The sequence below is a fragment of the Erinaceus europaeus genome, chromosome 19 (assembly GCF_950295315.1).
Source record: "Erinaceus europaeus chromosome 19, mEriEur2.1, whole genome shotgun sequence".
Taxonomy (NCBI): domain Eukaryota; kingdom Metazoa; phylum Chordata; class Mammalia; order Eulipotyphla; family Erinaceidae; genus Erinaceus; species Erinaceus europaeus.
This window is the reverse complement of record NC_080180.1, coordinates 54,822,956-54,844,634: the sequence shown is the minus strand read 5'-3', so window position 1 is coordinate 54,844,634 and position 21,679 is coordinate 54,822,956. Positions and strand designations below refer to the sequence as shown.

Below are 21,679 nucleotides of genomic sequence, written 5' to 3'. Positions count from 1 at the left end.
TGTATGCTTGGCTGCCTCCCGTGGGCAGTAACATCCAGTCTGTTCATCCAAGGAGACTGGGACCCCAGCCGTGGTGCCAGACTTGTTTGTGCTGGCGCTCTCGGGAGCCCTGCATAAGCTCCCTCACTGACACGCCCACTTGCGCAGTTTTGTTCTTTTGCCATTGACTTGTCTGGTTTGAGGTTTTTTTTCTTTTTTCTTTTTTCTTTTTTTTTTTTTTCTGATGTTGGTGCAGCAAAGACATTTTCTTCCCTTAAATAAGTAAGTTTGGATCTCTTGCCCTTTCCCCCCCCAATCTCAATTCATAATTGTGCTAAAGATGTGGCCTCACTTGTTCTCAGAGAAGAGCTTCACTTGCCCTCAGACAAGAGTCCATAAGGACATCAATAACAACAATAATAACTATAACAACAATAAAAAACAAGGGCAACAAAAGGGAAAATAAATAAATGCATATAAAAATTAATAATAATAATAATTTCAAGGGTGGAGTGGGTCCAGGGGAAGGTGTCCAAAAGATTTTGGAGGATGTGAGGGCGATCTGGCTGCGACATATGTCACCCCATTGATCGCCAGGGTTGATTCGGCTAATCTGGCTGGCTAGGCGGGTGTCCCCTTCCTCCCTCACCGCTCCATGTGTGTCCCTCCCGAAGCTGCGTGCTCAGTCGAAGAGGACGGCCTTCCCCGAATAGAGATGGACTGGTCTTGGTCTTTGGTCGAGGGTATACGAGTAGCTGCGCTCCCCTGCTAGAACCTCCAAACAAGCTCTCAAGGTCCAAAAGATTTTGGAAAGATATGGAGGTGGTGGAAGAGTTTGCAGTGGCTCTAGAACTGGACAACCAACACTGTTGAGTGATGATGCCCATCATGGCTACATAGAACAAGATAAGCTCAATTAAAAAAAAAATTTAATTTATAAAAAGGAAACATTGACAAAACCATAGGATAAGAGGGGTACAACTTCTCACAATTCCCACCACCAGAACTCTGTATCCCATCCCCTCCCCTCATAGCTTTCCCATTCTCTATCCCTCTGGGAGTATGGACCCAAGGTCATTGTGGGATGCAGAAGGTGGAAGGTCTGGCTTCTGTAATTGCTTCCCCGCTGAACTTGGGCGTTGACAGGTCGATCCATACTCCCAGCCTGTCTCTCTCTTTCCCTAGTGGGGAAGGGCTCTGGGGAAGCAGAGCTCCAGGACACATTGGTGGGGTTGTCTGTCCAGGGAAGTCTGGTCACATCCTGCTAGCATCTGGAACCTGGTGACTGAAAAGAGAGTTAACATACAAAGTCAAACAAACTGTTGAACAATCATGGACCTAAAGGCTGGAATAGTGCAGATTAAATGTAATTAGGATCCACCTGCATATCAGATTTCAGGTTCAGGGGAAAACAAAAACACACTAGTATAGCTACAGGCCCTTTGAAATATAACTAAAATATGCTTACTAACTATCTACAAAATGGAGGGAACACCCCCCCCCCCAGCACTTCATCTGCACTATTCCAGGTAAATTTCAACTTTTGGGATTATATTGTCCCCCAGACCAGGTCAGTATTTTGAGGTCAATAGATCATTCTTCCTTGTTCTAGATTTTGTAAGCCTATCTTTTAAATTTAACATCCAATCATATGCCCATGGTCGTTCGGGTTGCTTCCACTCCTTGGCTATTGAGAACAATGCAGATATGGACATAGGGTGCATACATGTCCCCTTTGAATTCAATTCTTCATGCCCTTTGGCTGTATGCCTAAGAGTGGTATTGCTGGATCATAAAGCATTTATTTTCTTTTTCTCTAGGACTCCCCATACTCCATACAGCACCAGTTCATATTCCCACCAGTAGTGGAAGAGAGTTCCTCAGAAGAATATCTTTTAAAATTTCTGGTGTTTGAGAGAACCCAGAGAGCATAGTTTTATAGCTTAAGAAATAATTTTGGGAGTCGGGCGGTAGAACAGTGGGTTAGTTCATGGGGCACGAAGCACAAGGACCAGTGTAAGGATACTGGTTCGAGGCCCCGGCTCCCCACCTGCAGGGGAGTCCCTTCACAGGTGGTGAAGCAAGTCTGCAGGTGTCTATCTTTCCCCCTCTCTGTCTTCCCATCCTCTCCTAACAACGATGACATCAATAATAACTACAACAACAATAAAAAGGGCAACAAAAGGGAAAATAAATAAATGCATATAAAAATTAAATATAATAATTTCAAGGGTCCGGAGTGGTGGCGGACCCTGTAGAGTGCACATGATATAATTCACAAGGAACTGAGTTCAACCCTAGGAAAGTTCCACAAGCAGCGGAGCAGCCAGTGTGTGTCTCTCTCCCCTGCCCCTTCCCTTTTAATTTCTCAGTCTCTTTCAAGTAATTAAAAATATGTAATAATTTTTGAGTTAGGACTAGTGTATAGAAGACAAGCAAATACATATGAAGGATAGTGTGTTCTTAAAACATTTAGGGGGTGCAGGGATAGTGAATTCATGTAGATATTCTCTTCTCTCCTCTCTCCTCAACAGAGTAGCACTGATTGGTTCCTTCCCACCACCAGTAATGGACTTTTTGGTTTTGTATCAGCCAGAAAATGAACCAAGGAATTTGAGTCAAGAATTTGGACACCAACTACCACTTTCCACATATGGAGACCGGGGTTAATTGTTCAGTCCTCAAGATTCTTTGAGCTTTATTTCACTGCATATAATGCCCTTAGGGTCCGCCACACTGTTTCATAGGGCAAGCTTTCCTTCTTTTGTTGGTTGAATACTAATCACCCAGATACCCTGAGTTTAGATGTTTTAAGTCTTCTGGAGATTTTTGGAGGCCCAGCCCTCTTGTCTCCACTCAGCCTCCTGCAAGCATTCATTGAGCTCACAGGAGGGGGTGTGTGTCCTCATTTGCATGGCTGTCTGGCTCTGCAGACTGATGCTGCCCCCACAACTCTGTGCCACACCCCCTCACCCCAGGATAGAGGAAGAAGAAAAATGGGAAAAGGAAGCAAAGATTTCTTGAGTTTGTCTCAGGAAGGAGGAGCCTGGAGCTTATCCTCTTCCTTCCCCTTGGGAGGGAAGGTTGCCAGCGTTTCCTTTGGCTCTAGTGGTACTGGTTCTGTATATTGTTTGACTTCTATTCAGATAATACCTCCCAGGGCTTTGCTTTATTTGTCAACATCATCTAACAGCCAGGGAGTTCCACTTATGGGTCACTCAAAGGTGCCATTTTCTTTTCCATCCATCCTCCCTCCCTTCCCTCCCTTCCTTCCTCCCTCCCTCCCTCCCTCCCTTCCTCCCTCCCTCCCTCCCTCCCTCCCTTCCTCCCTCCCTCCCTTCCTTCCTTCCTTCCTTCCTCCCAGCTTATCGCTGGAGCTCAGTGCCTGCACTATGAATCCACTGCTCCTGGTGGCCATTTTCCACATTTTGTTGCTCTTGTTGTTGCTGTTGTTATTGCTGGATAGGACAGAGAGAAACCAAGGGGGGGGATGGAAGACAGAGAGGGGGAGAGAAAGACACCTGCAGACCTCTTCACTGCCTGTGAAGTGACCTCCCTGCAGGTAGGGAGCCGGGGTCCTTGCGTCCCTCCGTATTATATGTGCTCAGCCCAGTGCACCTGGTGCACCACTGCCTGGCCCCCAAGGCACCCTTTTCTTTCAGTGTAATTGTGTCTTGCACATCTTTTCTCAGGTCTTCCTTGTGGCCATTTTCTTCTTAGTCAGACTCCCTTCCCTATCTAACTCAAATAACAACAGTCCTAAATCCAGCCATGGGCAGCAGTCTAGATAGGGAAGATTTTTTAAAAATATATTACTATGCTTTATGCAGATAAGTAGTTTGATTTTGGACAGAATGCTCTTCTGGAACACAAAGCAGGTGACCAGGTGGAACACAAAAGTAAATTTTCACCAGCAAATATGTGTCCAAAATCATTTGAATGATTTCTTCTTGTTGTTTACACATGAGGGGGCAGTGTGGTACTACCAGGCAAATGCTCTGTTGAACTTGTTTATTTATATGATACAGTCTGGGGGTGAGGACTTTAAGACCTGGTGACCAGAATGGCGGCATGGCCCTTAGTTGATGTGTGTGGTACAGGCATGTAAGCGACTCGCCAGCTTGTCGACCTTGGTCACCAGCCTCTCTCTATTCAGTGGCATAAATAATAATTCCCTTGCTACACTAGGGCTCTCACCTTATCCTGGCTTGTATTGTGTGTTTGCTCTTGCTGTTGTGTTTAACACTAGCTAGCTTCCTTTCTTCCTATTTCCGGCTTCCACCTGAAGACCATCAGCCCTCTGGAGAGGCAGCGTCTGGAGGTTGATAACTCTAAACGTTTGATTTTATGACTTCATCGAAGGCTGGGAGTTTTCTTGTGTGGTGGGGACAGGAAACTTCTGGCCCCAGGGTTCAGCGGCCCCAAGAGGTCTGGTGCAAGGCACCCATGGGTGTGCAGATGGCTTTTCTTTTCTCAGACAGAGGACACAATTGCCAAGCAAAGCAGCAGCCCTTTTTAATTAATGTTGTCATTGCTGATGGAGGAATAGCCCTGCAGCTGATCCAGGTGCTAATATTGTTGGTTTCGTAAGAGGAGAAGAGCTTATGAAGAGAAGCCAGAGGGCATGAAATGAACTGATGAAATTTCCCCAACATTTTATGAAGGATATGTCGGGGAGTCCGAAAGGTAATTTCATCAGCCCAGACCGTTTTTAAATATGGAAGACATGTTTGCAGGCATGTATTTCTGTTCGTATCATTTGAAGGGGAAAACAATTGAGAAAGGTGTTTTGGGCATAAATAGAACCCATGTGAGATTTCATGGAATGCTTATCTTCAAAGATTCATTTATCACATATGAGAGTGATTTTCACACGAGGCAGAGAGGAGGAGCTACAGAGAAAGATACTCCAGAGTACCACTCTGGTACTTGCAGTGTGGGGCATTGAACCAGGAACTTCGGATGTGGGAGTTTGGTGCTCTGCCTTTTCAACTGTTTACCTAGCCAGGAGAATGCTCCCTATTAATATAATGCTTTGTCTTGGTCACTTTGCTTATGAATGAAGAACGGAGTATTGTCACATCTGGGCAGGCTAATGATAGCTCGCTCTGCTGGTGCAGGGATTCGTTTTGAACCATAACTGTTTGATGTTACTGTCCCTTAATTCTCTGGAGAAGATTGATGGCCTCGACCTAAAACTTGAAGGCGTATTTCTAGCCCGTCTTGAAGGAGCTAGAGGCAGATGTCATTGGATGCAGCTGTGCTTTTGCAACACCTGACTCCTCTTCACAGGAAGCAATTAATGTCCATTTTGCTTTGCTGGCAGATTTTCAGGACTCTGCCTGCTGCCACATTCCCCGAGCCTGCGGTCCTGTCAACATCACCCCCAAACGCCCCTCCACGGCAGTCAAAGAGGCAAGGCCAGCGGACCAAGAGACCCGTGGCTGTGTATAACCTCTGTCTGGAGCTAGAAGACGGTAAGATGTTCATATACCTCTCTGCTTGCCCACATGTTGAGGTCATGGCTTACACCATCTGTTCCCAGGGCCTGCCGTGGCTTCCCATCCTTTGTGTCTTAAATTACTTTTTTCCCCCTGGAGATTATAATTTTTAAGATTAACGGGGAGGGTGGAACTTCCTTGCTAGGAAAGAGAATGCAAGTTTCACTTGTGTGTTTGTCTTTGTTATGCCTGCTTCTTTTTTTATTTTTTAAAAGACAGCTTAAATTTCTGTTTTGGGAAACTTGGTGTGACCTCCTGTGAGGTTACATAACCCTGAGACAAATTGAAAGGGAACTAAAATTAACGTAGATCTTTTGGGGGAGAGGAGCTCATAGTAAAATGCTGTAAAATGCTTCTTGACTAAAGGCGCCGGAGTGTATTAGGGCTTCAGGCCTTTCCTATCCTGTTTTGTCGGATAGTTTCCAAAGGCAGAGATTTATCTCATCGTGTGGTGGGGGTGGCAAATTAGCCAGGCTGTGACAGTCAAGAGGCGTGAGTGGAGTTCCACAGAGAAGCTCTGGCCAAAGGACATTATCACACCCCATCCAGGAAGTCATGTGCTGATTGTTGTCACCTGGCCACAGGTCTGCACGCTCCCACGTTGCTTCACTTTAAAGAGAGCCTGGAGGTGCAGCTTTTATGCTGGGGTCCCTGCAAAGCAAGAGCCATATGGAGGGTGCCAGTAGCTCGCCTGTGCTCCTGTGCCCACTGGTGTGGCGGTCAGAGGACGCTGCACTTACTGCTTGGGCCTTGGGCTCCTGGCTCAGTTGCTGTGGTGCTCCACCCCACTTGAAATCCGTCTTCGTTATTTCCCCTCCTCCTCCACTTCCTCCTCTTCCTCTTCCTCCGCTCCCTCCTCCTAAAAAATGAATAGCATCATCCATTATCCTTTAAGCTATTGAGGTTCTCTTTGTTGGGTTGGCGATGTGTGATGACTGTCACTGGGAGGAAAGGAAAGGAATGGAGGTAGAAACTATGTCTCCTTCATAACACAGCTTTGTGGTCTGATGTCTTGATAGTTACATGCAAGCAACCAAGGACTTTCTTCAAACCCACTGACTGGCTCAGAATGCCTCTTGTAGTAATGTTGGGGTTGGGGTGAGCTGCGATTATTTGCCATTGTTTAAGACATGTATCAGAGGATAAAAATGGTAGTTTTGGGGGTCAGGCAGTAGCACAGCAGGTTAAGTGCACATGGCAGGAAGCGCAAGGACCAGCATAAGGCTCCGGGTTTGAGCTCCTAGCTTCCCACCTGCAGGGCTGAAGCAGGTGAAGCAGGTCTGGAGGTGTCTGTCTTTCTCTCCCCCTCCCTGTCTTCCCCATCTTTCTCAATTTCTCTGTCCTGTCTAACAACAACAGCAATGGCATCAATGACAACAACAAGGGCAACAAAATGGGAAAAGTGACTTCAAGGAGCAGTGGATTCCTAGTGCAGGCACTGAGCCCCAGCAATAACCCCAGAGGCAAAAAATTAAAAATAAAATAAAATAAAATTGTTAGTTTTATAGTCCAGTGCTTCTCATTCAGAGTAAGGACATGAATTTCTAAAAATAACCTAAAATGTCAAAGTTTCCTTTGTTGTTGTTTTAAAAACATTGGTTTCAACTTTTGGTCACAGCTCCTTTTTGTATTCTCTCTCCCTCTCCCTCTCCCTCTCCCTCTCCCTCTCCCTCTCCCTCTCCCTCTCCCTCTCCTTCCCCCTCCCCCTCTCCCTCACTCCCTCACTTTGACTCCCTCTCAACAGAGTTGCTAATAAGGAGTAAAACTGACTAGTTTAAATTGCACCTTTGCTTCTATCTCACTTGTCTTCTGCTCAAACTGTTAAGAATTTGTGCAAAAGGTGAATGTGGGGGGAAGGGGGGAGGAGAAACTGAGAAGTCATAGAATAATTCCCTACATTCTCAATGGGCCCATGCACAGAACAGAATGGACTTAAGGAAATATTTTATTTACTTCATGAGAAAGGGAAATAGAAACAGCATCATTCTGACCAGAATGATGAGCTCAGGGGCTTTAGGGTGCCAGTTCTCTGCTTTACCACTGAGCTCTCTCTCCAGCGGGCCACCTAGATTAACTGTTTACAAATGAAATGACCTCAGAGGGACATTTTTACCTTAGGATTATGTCTACTTTTTGGTATTTTGGGGACTATCATAATACCCAGTCACATATACATAGGAAGCTCATCTTTTGATCATTGGGTTTCTGAGTGATTATTAAAGAATGAGAAGCTGCTGAAATGCTCTTCACGTCATTTCTGGGATTACAATCATACTTTCTTGTATTTTTAGGTGGTTTAATAGTTCTTTGTTTAAATTTTATTTTAACATGACAGACAGACATACAGAGAGAAAGGGATAGAGAGACCAAAGCACTGCTCAGCTTTGGGTGATGGTGCTGTTGGGGATTGAACCTGGGAACTCAGAGCCTCAAGCACGAAAGGCTTTTGCACAACCATTATGCTCTTTCCCCAGTCCATGTGATAGTTCTTTAACAGTTTTTATTGTAAAGGGAAAAATGATTATCAATTCCTGTAGTCTGTTCTTATGATCCTTATTTTTTTGTGATTTATTCTATAGCATTTTATAGTTTTAATCCTGGATTGTAGCCTTGGATTTATTTTTGGGAAATCTTCAGAATCAAGCTCATGAGTTTGGCCACAGAATGATGAGGTCCTAAGACAAAGCAGGCAAAATCTACGATTAGTCCCCTCCCCGACTAATTGTAGCTAGGCTTGAATAAATGCAATCTGTGAGTTATTTCAGAGAGAGTACAAAGTAGTGTGCATAGTTTGCATGTTCTAAGAAAAGTAGGAAGTAAATGAAGAGAGGTGGTCAATATGTTTTTAAAGGGAAGCCCACAAGGAGGACTGTGGACTGAAGTTTATATATTGAAACCCTCTAAAAAGAAACACACTTATCACAGTCCTCTCCCCTGCTTCACCACTGCATGATGCCACTGTTCCTAACAGGCATGTTTTCCTTTTAATTTTACTCAGGTGCAAGGGGTGGCGGTGGGGTGGTGAGGGGGGAAGGACAGGACACCAAAGCATGGCTCCACATGGAACTTCCTGTTGTGCTGATATGCTGATATTCCCATGTGATGCTGGGGGCTCAGAACTGGGTCTTCGTGTTTAATATCCTGTGCAGCATACTAGGTAAGCTATCTCTTGGCAGACGGCACTTGTTCTTGTCATCAGGACTTTTGAGTTTGTTTGTTAATTGCCTCCAGGGTTATCACTTGAGTTTGTTTGTTTGTTTATTGCCTCCAGGGTTATCACTGGAGCTCGGTGGTGCTTGCACTATGAATCACTGCTCCTACAGGCCATTTATTTCCTATTTTCATTGCCTTTGTTGTTGTTGTTGTTGCTGGATAGGACAGAGAATGAGAGAGGAGGGGAAGATAGAGAGGGGGAGAAAGATAGACACCTGCAGACCTGCTTCACTGCCTATGAAGTGACTCCCTGCAGGTGGGGAGCTGTTGGCTCAAACTGGGATCCTTAGGCCTGTCTTTGCACTTCTCTCCATGTGCGTTTAACCTACTGTATTACCTTCAGGCCCCCCCAAATCATTTAATTGTCTGTTCTACTTGAATGCTACCCAAAGTTTGTTTTTGGTAATTTTTCTTATCAGTGATAGAGCCACTTCCCATGTCTACAAAATTTTAATTCAGTGTGTATTACATTTAATGCTGGTTGATTTTTTTTTTTCCTTTTTAGTTAATGACTTAATTTTTATTAATTTTTGCCACCAGGAATATTGCTAGGGCTCAGTATCTGTACTACTACCCCACTCCTGGTGGCCTGGTTTGTTTTTCTTTCTGTTTTGATAAAGAGTTGGAGACAGACCGGAGAGGAACAGACTGAAAGATGGAGATACCCCTGTAGCACTACTCCACCGGGTGTGAAGCTCCCCCCACCCCCTGCTGTAGGGACTAGGGGCATGAACCTGGATCATCACCACCACACACAGCAATGAGCACTCTAGGGACTGGGGCATGAACCTGGATCATCACCACCACACACGGTAGTGTGCACTCTAGAACTGGGGCATGAACCTAGATCACCACCACACACGGCAGTGTGCACTCTAGGGACTAGGGCCATGAACCTGGATCATCACCACCACACACGGCAGTGTGCACTCTAGGGACTGGGGCATGAACCTGGATCATCACCACCACACACGGCAGTGTGCACTCTAGGGACTGGGGCATGAACCTGGATCATCACCACACACAGCAGTGTGCACTCTAGGGACTGGGGCATGAACCTGGATCATCACCACACACGGCAGTGTGCACTCTAGGGACTAGGGACATGAACCTGGATCATCACCACCACACACGGCAGTGTGCACTCTAGGGACTGGGGCATGAACCTGGATCATCACCACCACACACGGCAGTATGCACTCTAGGGACTGGGGCATGAACCTGGATCATCACCACCACACACGACAGTGTGCACTCTAGGGACTGGGGCATGAACCTGGATCATCACCACCACACACGACAGTGTGCACTCTAGGGACTGGGGCATGAACCTGGATCATCACCACCACACACGGCAGTGTGCACTCTAGGGACTGGGGCATGAACCTGGATCATCACCACCACACACGGCAGTGTGCACTCTAGGGACTAGGGCCATGAACCTGGATCATCACCACCACACACGGCAGTGTGCACTCTAGGGACTAGGGCCATGAACATGGATCATCACCACACACGGCAGTGTGTACTCTAGGGACTAGGGCCATGAACCTGGATCATCACCACCACACACGGCAGTGTGCACTCTAGGGACTAGGGCCATGAACCTGGATCATCACCACCACACACGGCAGTGTGCACTCTAGGGACTGGGGCATGAACCTGGATCATCACCACCACACACGGTAGTGTGCACTCTAGGGACTGGGGCATGAACCTACATCACCACCACACACGGCAGTGTGCACTCTAGGGACTAGGGCCATGAACCTGGATCATCACCACCACACACGGCAGTGTGCACTCTAGGGACTGGGGCATGAACCTGGTTCATCACCACCACACACGGCAGTGTGCACTCTAGGGACTAGGGCCATGAACCTGGATCATCACCACACATGGCAGTGTGCACTCTAGGGACTAGGGACATGAACCTGGATCATCATCACCACACACGGCAGTGTGCACTCTAGGGACTGGGGCATGAACCTGGATCATCATCACCACACACGGCAGTGTGCACTCTAGGGACTGGGGCCATGAACCTGGATCATCACCACCACACACGGCAGTGTGCACTCTAGGGACTAGGGCCATGAACCTGGATCATCACCACCACACACGGCAGTGTGCACTCTAGGGACTGGGGCATGAACCTGGATCATCACCACCACACACGGCAGTGTGCACTCTAGGGACTGGGGCATGAACCTGGATCATCACCACCACACACGGCAATAAGCACTGTAGGTGCGTCACACCTGGCCGTCTGAATTAATTTTGTTTGTTTTGTCTCCAGGGAATCCACTGCTCCTGGAGGCCATTTTTTCCCTTTTGTTGCCCTTGTTTATCTTCGTGGTTGTTATTATTATTGTCAATGCTGTCATTGTTTGATAGCACAGAGAGAAATCGAGAGGAGGGAAAGATAGAGGGGGAGAGAAAGATACCTGCAGACTTGCTTCACCATTTGTGAAGCGACCCCCCTGCAGGTGGGGAGTTGGGGGCTTGAACTGGGATCCTTGAGCCGGTCCTTGCACTTTGCGCCACGTGCACTTAACCTGCTGTGCTACCACCTGTCCCCCGAACCCCGAATTAATTTATTTTTATGAGAGTGAGAGACCAGAGTCATACTCACCTCTGACATATGGTGGTGCTGGGGATTGAGCTTGGTTTCTGTGGAGTCTCAGATGTGCAGGGGAATACACATTTGCCCTACTCTTTCCCATTCATTCTCTACTGTACTTGATTCAGTAATACCTTGGACAAATAGTTTTTGTTTAAAAGTTAGGTTTTCTGCCAAGACTGATGAATCTAGGCTGGATGGGGCGGGGGGGGACTTTTCTTCAGCCATAGGATTTGGTCATAGATGTGGTATTGAGTGAAGTGGTTTGTGGTATGTTATTTCTCCTCTGACACAGAGCAGGGCAGCAAGTGGTTCCAAGCAGCCAGCCTTGGAAGAGGCTCCACATTGGTCTCAGCTCAGCATCAAATAGATCAAACGGTCAGTCTGAGCAGAGGCTGGATGGGCCTGGCCGTGGAGGCCTCCTAGCTGAATCACACTGCTCTTAGGCCTGGTTCTTGCCGTAGCTCCTTCAGCCTCAGCACGACCCCAACTGACAGATGACTGGTTTCACAGAAAACACTTAGACTCCTTCCTTTGACACACCTCTAGTCATCACTGGCACGTGGAGGCATCTGTTTACAGAGTGCTCTGGCTTTTTCTTTGTGACATTATGAAGAAAATGATTGTCAAACTTAACATTTACAGAGACTTAAAAAATGTAGCTAGTTGTTTAAGATTCTTTGTGGACAGTTACTAGGCATTGAGATGGATCTAACATCTAGCTAGATTTCTTGTGAAAATATTTATTGGATAGAGATGGACAGGGAGAGGGAAGGGGGAGGTGGAGACAGAGAGCGAGCATCCACGGCACTACTTCACCAGTGGTGAAGCTTTCTGCCCGCAGGTGGGAACAGAGGCTTGAACCTGGCTCCTTTCACACTGTCACTTGTGTGCATAGTTACCAGGTGGGCCACCAGCTGGCCCTGCTTGATTTCTTGAAGTAGAAGAGCCATTAAATTTTTTCTGAAATCTTTTTTAACAATTTGATGGGAACCATGTTTAGTTTCATGCAGCTTGTAATAAATAGCCTCATGAACTGTAAAGCTAGGTAGATTTAGAGAAGTCTCTTGTACAAACAAACAAAAAGTAGGAGATATCCTGCACAGTGCTCAGAAGGTGAAAAAACCTAGCTTGTTTTCATCTCATTCCCCAGTTCTCTATTTAACTCCTCTAGAACGAAGAGTGTTTAAGTAACTCTAGAATAAAGTCTCATGTGGTTTTGTTTCCTGCGTGTTTATGACTGTACTGCCTCTGAAAGAAAGTGAGATTCATGTTGTTGTCATTCTCCTCCATACAAGAAAAGTTACATGACTGTATGAGATATAGTCTTGGATATTTTTCATGCATGGCAGGAGAAAAAATTTAAAAGAAGGTTTGGCAAGTAAGAGATTTCCATCTGAATGTTGACTAAGCTCTTTCTTGAGACAGGCTCTAATTTTAAACAGGACTAGACAGCACAGGGCTTGTTCTCTCTCCTCTCTCTCTCCCTCCCTCTCTCCACCCCCTCCCTCCCTTCCTTGCATCTTCTTGGGTAATTAGGCATTCTGTGCCTATCTTCTTTCCTACATTATGTTGCAGTTTGTTTGTTTAGGCAACTTAGAAATGTGATCTATAGCTTGTGGAAAACAAATCCCCCTCGCCAGCCAATTGGCAGGGCTTGGGCCTATGTTTGAGCGGGTCTTCTTGGGTATCGTTGGGCTGGCACTTCTCGCACTTAGATCTGGATGTGTAAGTGCAGCACATTTTGCAGAGCATGTGTTGCCCTCGGCCAGCAGTGCCACGGGCCCCGCCATGAGGATGGAGTGTCTTCTCAGCAGAGAGTGAAACTACAGCTGTTGAAGGGGAGACGGGTAAACAGTGAGGCTGCGTCCTTTTCCGTCTATCCTTGGAGGGATGCTCCCTGGCTGGGATTCGTCTCATAGCAGGGCAAGGCAGGGCATGGAGGAGAATGACAACAACATGACTCTCACTTTCTTTCAGAGGCAGTACAGTGATAAACACGCAGGAAACAAAACCACATGAGACTTTATTCTAGAGTTAACTTAAACACTCTTCGTTCTAGAGGAGTTAAATAGAGAACTGGGGAATGAGATGAAAACAAGCTAGGTTTTTTTCACCTTCTGAGCTAGAGCTTCATGGCTAGAGCTTCATGGCTAGCACTTCATGGCTAGCGCTGTGCTTGTAGCACTAAATCATTAGGTGTGGCCCTTGGCTCCCTGGCCCCGAGCTGTCACACCTGCAGGAGCACCAGTGTTGCAGGTAGTGTGCATTCCCCTCCTTAGCTAGGCTGAGTGTTGAGGCATAAAGAAGAGATTAGAAATGGAGAGGTTTTTAATGTTTTCGGTTTTTTTTTTCCAATTGTGGTAACACTGGTTTAAATCACTGTATGGTTTCAGGAATGCTTTTTCACACCTCTTTCAATGTGGATTGCAAATAAATAAATAAAACCTTTATAAAAATCTTGTTTTCAACTCTGTCAGGCATCAAAATCCTTCCACAGAGAAGGCAGGACCATAGGAAAAAATAGCAAATATATACATTTATCAATATTTTTCCGTGACCTTGGGAGAACCACTACAGTTTCCATTGGAGGGAATGGGGACACAGAACTCTGGTAGTGGGAACAGTGTGGAATTGTACCCCTCTTATCTCATGATTTTATAAATCAACATTGTCACTAATTAAAAAAAAAATCTTCCACCAGCATCTCTTGGACCCTTCTTTGCTCCCTCCCTCCTACACTCTCAGTTCTACAGTCTGAATCTGGTGGCTGATTCTTGCTGGGAAATTGTGCCGATGCAGTCATATCTGCCATGTTGTCCCCTCAGGCTACTGCTAGTTCCCGGGAGAGTTGGGACATTCTCGGAGTGCCTGTTTTGCCATGTTGTGCCCTCAGGGCATTGTCTATATCCCCACGATATTTGGTGTGCTTTGGTTACTCCTCCCCCCTCCCATTCTCACGAGAGTTATTATCCTATCCTGGAGTGCTATGGTTACTCCTCCCCCTTCCCATTCTCGCGAAAGCTGCTCCTATAAAAGCCCTTCTTCTTCCGCACCTCGTTCTCTTGCCAGCGCTTCACTCCGGTGTTCAGACACAGGAAAGGTTACTGCGTGAGGCAGCCATTTTCGCTACCTCCACGTGGCCCAACCTGCCTCTCTAGCACCCAACTCTGAGGTGCCAGCGCAATCCGGACCCCTCCTCTCTCTCTTCTCCGCGGCCTGTGCACAACAACAGATTCTGGGTTGGTTTAGTATGTTCCTTCACAAGTTGTTTCAGGGGTTTTATTCCTAAGGCAGGAGTCAGTCGGAGCAGTTTGCTTGCCTCTGTCATCTGTTACAGATTTTTCTGGTGCTGCCTGCGAAACAGGGACTTGGTCCACTTTGCTGATAAGGAGCTGTAGTGACCCCTGTGTCACCCTACATGGAGCTGGGCTGCAACCTAGGCTGGAGCACAGCCCCCAGTGCATTGGAGGAGGCTTTGGTGCTACAGGACCTCTTTTTCTCTCATCCTCTCTCATCCTAAGGAACCAAACACACCCATCCGAAAAGATTTGTGTACGCCTTTGTTCATAGCAGCACAGTTTGTAATAGCCAAAACCTAGAAGCAACCCAGGTGTCCAACAAGTGAGTGGCTGAGCAAGTTATGGTAAATATACACAATGGAATACTACTCAGCTATTAAAAATGGTGAATTCAGCTTCTTCACCTCATCTTAGATGGAGCTTGAAGGACTCGTGTTAAGGGAGATAAGCCAGAAAGAGAAAGATGAATATGGGATGATCTCACTCATAGACAGAAGTTGATAAATAACAACAGAAGGGAAAACACAAAGCAGAACTGAGGCTGGGTTTGGTGTACTGCTCCAAAGTAAAGGACTAGGGTGGCAGGGGGAGGTTCAGGTCCTGGAACATGATGGCAGAGGAGGACCTAGAGGGGACTGAATTGTTATGTGGAAAACTGAGAAATGTTACACTGTACTTTGCTGTTGACTGTAAACCATTAATATCCCCAATCAAGAAAAGAAAGATAGAAAAAGTCAACTTGAGTAATAAAGTCCTGGTGGCAGCAACAACAAAACTGTCTGGCACACGGGAAACACTCCAACGCGACCTGCTGCTGGCTAGTATTTTCTTTAGAATGTTTCTTCTAAGGAGAAATACTGGGCGCTGAATCCAGGGCCTTTCTGACTCAGTTTTCTAGTCTTTATTTATTTTTTATGAGAGAAGAGAGAGGAGACACTGCAATAATGACTCCAGTCTCTGCCATCCATAGAGTTCCCTCAGTGCTGTCCATGGTGCTTACATGTGGTGTGGGGTTCCAAACTAGTGAGGGCCTCATACATGGTACAGTGTGTGCTTTACTGACTGCCTGTCTCTCAACCCTGCTAGTGTTTTCATAAAGCCAGAGAGGAGAAATCAGACTAATAGGAAAATATACTAGTCTCCAGCAAAGTAGAAGAGATGTAACATGGGAAATCTTATATATATGTATATGGCACTGGGACGTGGCTGCTCCTTAGTTCCACCACTCCCAGCAGTTCCCCAACCCCCTCCCTCCTTTATTTTATTTTATTTTATTTTATTTTATTTTTTAATTTCAGGCAGAGGAGAAAGAAGGAGAGAGGAGAAGGAGGAGGCTCCATGTATAAGGCTCTCATGTGGATCCAGGGTCTCTCACCCAGGTTCTTTTGCCCATGGTTTAGTGTGCGCTCTACTGGGTGACCCAGCTCTCCTGGGCCTGAAAATAATATTTAAGGAAGCTCTTTTCTTTTCTTTTCTCTTCTTTCCTTTTCTTTTTGAATCAGGCCAAGGCTGGTTAAGTAATTTAGATTTGGGGATGGGGAGGTGTTGAAGTGGCACTAGAGATATAGGAAGTAAAAGGGAATTCTGGGAGACAAGCTCACACAAGATCGTCAGGACTTCTCAGTCAAGTTCATGTATGGATGAGGGCAGGTAATTGAAACAGGATTGGGCAGCCATATTTAAGGTTGATCCCTCAATCTGTTACTGTATTGATGTCTTAGTTTTTTGCCTTGATGTTTTATTTTTTATTTTTTATCAGAGCACTCTTCAGCTCTGGTTTATGGTGGTGCTGGGGAGTGAACTTGGGACCTCAAAGCCTCAGGCATGAAAGTCTGCTATCTCTCCAGCACTACCTGTTTGTTTTAAAGCAAATGTGTTCAGACCTTTCCATCAATGTAGAAAGCATTTTATTTTATCTGTGTTTAGTAGTTATTGCTATATGTAATGCTGTGCAGATTGTGTGAAAATATGTAATAGATGCTAGTATAGATAGTGTATGGAAAGTCAGCGTAAAGACGCATTTTTAAAAAGTATTTATTTTGTGTCCTGGAAGGTGACTAGTGAGTTGGATTTAAAAGATTAAACATGAGCTTCCAAGTTTAATCTGTGTCACCACACATGCCGGAGCGATGCTCCTCTTCCTCCTCTTCTCCTCTATATATCTCTCTCATAAATAAATTAATAAATCTCTAAAACATATTTTGTGAGAGAGGGACCGGAGCACTGCTCAGTTCTGGTTTGTGGTGGTGCTAGGGATTGATCTTGGGGCCTCAGGTATGCAAAGTCCATGATCTAACACACTGAGCTATTTCTTGAACCCAAGAGAGAAATACTAAAATCACAAAAACATTATGCCTTAATGTAGAGTTCATTTCCACCTCCTTCCTTGGTGGCACTCAGAGTAGCTCAGGTGTTGTAGTCTTCCTCCCCTCCTCTTCCTCTTCCCCCCCCCATCCTTCATCCCCTCCTCCCCCCTCCCCTACTCTCCCAGTCTGTCTTTTTATCTCTCTATCTAGAGTGGGGGGGGTGGAGTGAGCCTGGGAGTAGTGTGAGGCCCTGGCTCTGCAGCAGAAGTGTAAAGTAATCAGCTTGCCATGAACCTTCCTCCTCAGCTGTGAGGACGCCCACTGTGAGGCCATTGTTGACATGGGTCTTGCTGACTTGCATGTCCCCATTAGTGTTTCCTCCTAGATGGAGCTAAGTAGCTTGACACTGACACGTGATTCAGTCCACCAAGTAACTGGCACAGGCCTCACTTCATCTCAAACTTGGCCATCTTTGAATATAATTTTTCTTTCACATGACACTTCAGGGGTGGGCTCCAGCTAACAACTTCCTGGGTGCCATGGCCTCTTGCCTTGTTCTGACCCTGTATGTGGCTTGAGTTGTAAGGCTCAATCCAAGACCAGGTTAGCATCCCTGATGTTCTGTGTAGACAGATTATGTCTTAACTCACTTTCACAGTGAGGAGCAATCAGGGATGTAGAGTTCTGGGGTGCCCATCATGCAAGCCACCTCCTCAGCGCTGGTGTTGCCCTAGAAACTACCCCCCACAACTTTAGTGACAAAGCAGAAGGCAAGTTCTTCCCTGACTTCCTCTGCAGTCCTGACTGCCTCAGTGTGGGATGAGCCCACGCCCCTTCCTCAGAGGGGAGGAAAGCTCATTTAAGGCCACTAAAATAACACAGACTTCCATGGCGAAAATCAGTTCATGGCAGGTGACTCAAATTTATGGGAGAGAGAGGGATTCTTTAAAGCTCGTCTCCCTGCAGTGTGGGCTCTGTGCTAATAGCTTTTATTTTAATTTCCCGTTCTGGATTCCAGCAGCTGTCACTCTCTTTATAGCCCTCTTTGAAACCCTCCCAGCGTAGGAGGTAAGCCGGGCTGTCTAAGAAACATCCTTTCAAACCAACCAAAGTATTGTTTATCCTGAATGAAACAGAATTTTTCAGGCTGTCAAGAGTGACTGATTTGAGCCGGTTTTTCTGCGGTAGCCTGGAAGATGAGCAAAAATCTTGAAGGGGAGGAGGGGTTGTCAGGCAGTGTGTCCGAATCCTGGTGACTTGTATTACTTAGAGAAAACACTCAGGGACTGTGGTGAAAATGACCTCAAAGCAGGGTGATGTCTGCATCAAATGAATGCAACAAATCACCGGCTGGTTTGCTATAAGTTACCAACTCCTTCCCAGCTTTTCAGGAGAAAGAAGGGAGGTGAGATTGAGCTACGAAGAATTATCCTGTAAATTTCTGAGTGTTTCTGTTTTTTTTCCTTCCCCCTCCTCCCTATCCCCTTGCTTTCCTCCCCTCCCTCCACCCCCCTCCCCTTCCCCTTCCATCCCCTTCCTCCTTTTTCTTTTTACCAGAGCACTGCTCAACTCTGGCTTATGGTGGTGCTGGGGATAGAACCCAGGGACCTTACATGCTTCAGGCATGAAAATCCTTCAGCATAACCACTACGTTATCTCCCCAGCCCCTTCATTTCCTTTTTAAAGAAGATGTATTTTATTTATTTCACGAGATAGGTTTACAAGAATGAGAAACCAGAGCACTATTCCAGTACATGTGGCACCAGCATCAAACCTGGAGCCTTGGGCATACAAGTGTCGAGATTAACCAGCTGAGCTGCCTTCCTGGCCACCCTGTCGTTTATGAGCTCTGGGAAGCAGCTCTGCAGCTTTGCTCTGTGTGCATTCCACAGCATCCCCCGTGCCTTCTGAGCACTGCTCAGAGGGAGCCCAGAGTCACCTCTGGATAAACAGAGAGCTCTTCATGTTTGTTAAAGTACATTCTTGGATCAACTTTTTGCATGTACTAATATTTGTTCTCAAGGATCAACAGCTTGATAGTTTCAGTTTTTCCTATAGCGTATGACTCGTTATGCACACACATGCATATATTCTCTTAAGTACTCTCTCTCTCTCTCTCTCTCTCTCTCTCCCTCCCCTAGTAGTTGCCTGAAATTGTGATAGCACCAGCTCATATCTGTACTGCTTTTTCTTATATGTTATCTGTGGTGATGGTTCATTAATTATTTTATTTATTTATTTATTAGTGAGAAAGGAGGAGAGAGAGAAAGAACCAGACATTTCTTTGGTACATGTGTTGCTGGGGATCGAACTCAGAACTTCATGCTTGAGAGTTCAGTGCTTTATCTACTGCACTACCTCCCAAACCATGTGATGATTAATTTATAAATGAGACACAATAACACATTAGCAGCTGTCATAAACTGGAATGACTATAACATTATACTGTAATAAGAATGTGTGAGGAAAGTTTCTTCAAATATTCCTTTTTATTTAATGTGGCACCAGGGTCTCATGCATATGCAATACCACCACTCCTGGGATAGTTTTTTTAAATATTTATTTATTTATTATTTATTTATTATTTCCTCCAGGGTTATTGCTGTGGCTCGGTGTCTGCACTACGAATCCAATGCTCCTAGAGGCTATTTTTTTCCTTTTGTTGCCATTGTTTATTGTTGTTGTTGTTATTCTTGTTGTCATTGTTGTTGGATAGGACAGAGAGAAATCGAGAGAGGAAGGGAGACAAAGATAGACACCTACAGACCTGCTTCACCGCCTCTGAAGTGACCCCCCTGCAGGTGTGGAGCCGGGGGCTCAAACTGGGATCCTTATGCTGGTCCTTGCACTTAGAGCCATGTGCTGTGCTACCGCCTGGCCCCTGCTTTTTTATTCTATATTTTCTTATAGAGAGAGAATTGAGTAGCATCACTACACTCCTCCACCATCCATGGAACTTCCTCCAATGTTATGGTGATCCCATTGGGTGTTGGGGCTCAAACCCAGGCCCTATCATGGTCAGCTGTGCGCTCCAGGAGTGTTCTGACTTGTAACATTTCTGATCCTCAGTTGATCATGGGTTACTGAGGCAAAATGGGCTGGGTGTGATACAAATTTATATTAGTAGTTAATCACAAAGTTTCCAGCTTCACACATATGTCAGCTTAAAGACTGGAAGGCGCAGACATGAAGCACAACCTTAGTGAGAACACATGAAGCCCCTCTGTGAATTGACCGGGAGAGGCTTCACTGCTGGTGCCATTTTGAAAATGGCGGCCTTGCTACCCTGGAGCTCCATTGTTAGGTTGACTCTCCTTCTACCTTGGCTGCTCTCTCTGTCATATTATACTACATTTAGGGCCTCGTTTTATTAAATGTTTCACTTTGCTTTTTTAAAACAAAAATTATTATCTTTATTTATTAGATAGAGACAGCCAGAAGTCAAGAGGGTAGGGGGGAAATAGAGAGACAGACACCTACAACACTGTCCCTCACCACTTGCAAAGCTTTCCCCCTGCAGGGAGGGACCGGGAGCTCGAACCTTGGTCCTTGCGTAACACGTCCTTGTAACGTGTGCTCAACCAGGTGCACCACCACCTGGCCCCAAATGGTTCACTTTTCTTTGGTTATGTTTGAATTGAAGGTGACCTGGATGTACATATCTGTGATTCTTTTGCTGTCTTTAAAGACATCAGAAAGGGGCCAGGTGGAGGCGCACCTGGTTAAGGGCACACACTGTAGGGCACAAGGACCTGGGTTCAAGCCCCTGGTCCCCACCTGCAGGGGGGAAAAGCTTCACAAGTGGTGAAGTCAGGCTGCAGGTGTGTCTCTGTCCCTCTCCCTCTCTCTCCCCCACCTCCTCTCAATTTCTCTTTGTCTCTATTCAATAATAAATAATTAAAAAATATAACAGGAAATTCTGTTTTAGTTTTCGTGATTTTTTTTTTATCCAAGAACCAGATAATGACTGCAAATTATTCTGTATTTAAAGTAAAAGACTCAAGAATCCAGGCATATATTTTGGGGATGGGAATTCGGGGCTGGTTATTAAGCAGACAACTTTCAAATCCACTGTCATGCTTAGTGTACTTTCTTTTTATTTATTTTATTTTAATTTTTTTAAATTTGCTACCAGAGTTATCACTAGGATTTGGTGGCCATTTTTCCTTTTTTTTTTTTTTTTAATTTGATAGAACAGATAGAAATTGAGAGGGAAAAGAAAGATCAGGAGAAAGATACCTGCAGACCTGCTTCACTGCTTGTAAAGCTTCCTCCCTTCTGGTGGGGATTGGAGGCTCAAACCTAGGACCTTACCCGGTAATGTGTGAACTTAACCAGATGTGCCACTGCCTGGCCCCAGTATATTTTGAAAGAAAAGATAAAGCATAGTCTTTCATTTTGGGTTGTTTTTGTCTAGTGTAATACCTAAGCTTAGTGGTTGCTAGCATCTTGATCTGACAGTTGATATTATTAACAGTGTTTAGGAGGAAAGAGTAGGAAAGGGCATAGGGCAGGTAGATAAGTAGCTAGGCGTCCCACAGGCCTCCTTGTCTCAGGAGGACTAGAGTTTGTGTTCTGAGCACAGCTGTAAATTTCCTGAGCTGTCACTGTCAGCTTTCCTCAGAAATTTAGGAGAGACAGTTTGATTCAGTATCTGATTACTCTCTTAGTTCCTATGGATGAAAGTACATGGTTGTTATAATTTTTGCTTGTTTATGTAGGCAGAAATCTCGGTCTCTGAATAATGCCTCAGGA

At 45.6% G+C, this 21,679-nt stretch overlaps 1 protein-coding gene across 2 annotated transcripts in view; it reads left to right on the top strand.

Annotated features, from left to right (window-relative positions):
• Window positions 1-21,679, top strand: part of ARHGAP10 (Rho GTPase activating protein 10) — a 264,608-nt gene that overhangs the window by 216,094 nt on the left and 26,835 nt on the right. For both annotated transcript variants that reach the window (XM_060178991.1, XM_060178990.1), the window contains one exon: window positions 5,306-5,456. In XM_060178991.1, the coding sequence (XP_060034974.1) occupies window positions 5,306-5,456 (151 nt within the window). The remainder of the gene's footprint in view (window positions 1-5,305; window positions 5,457-21,679) is intronic.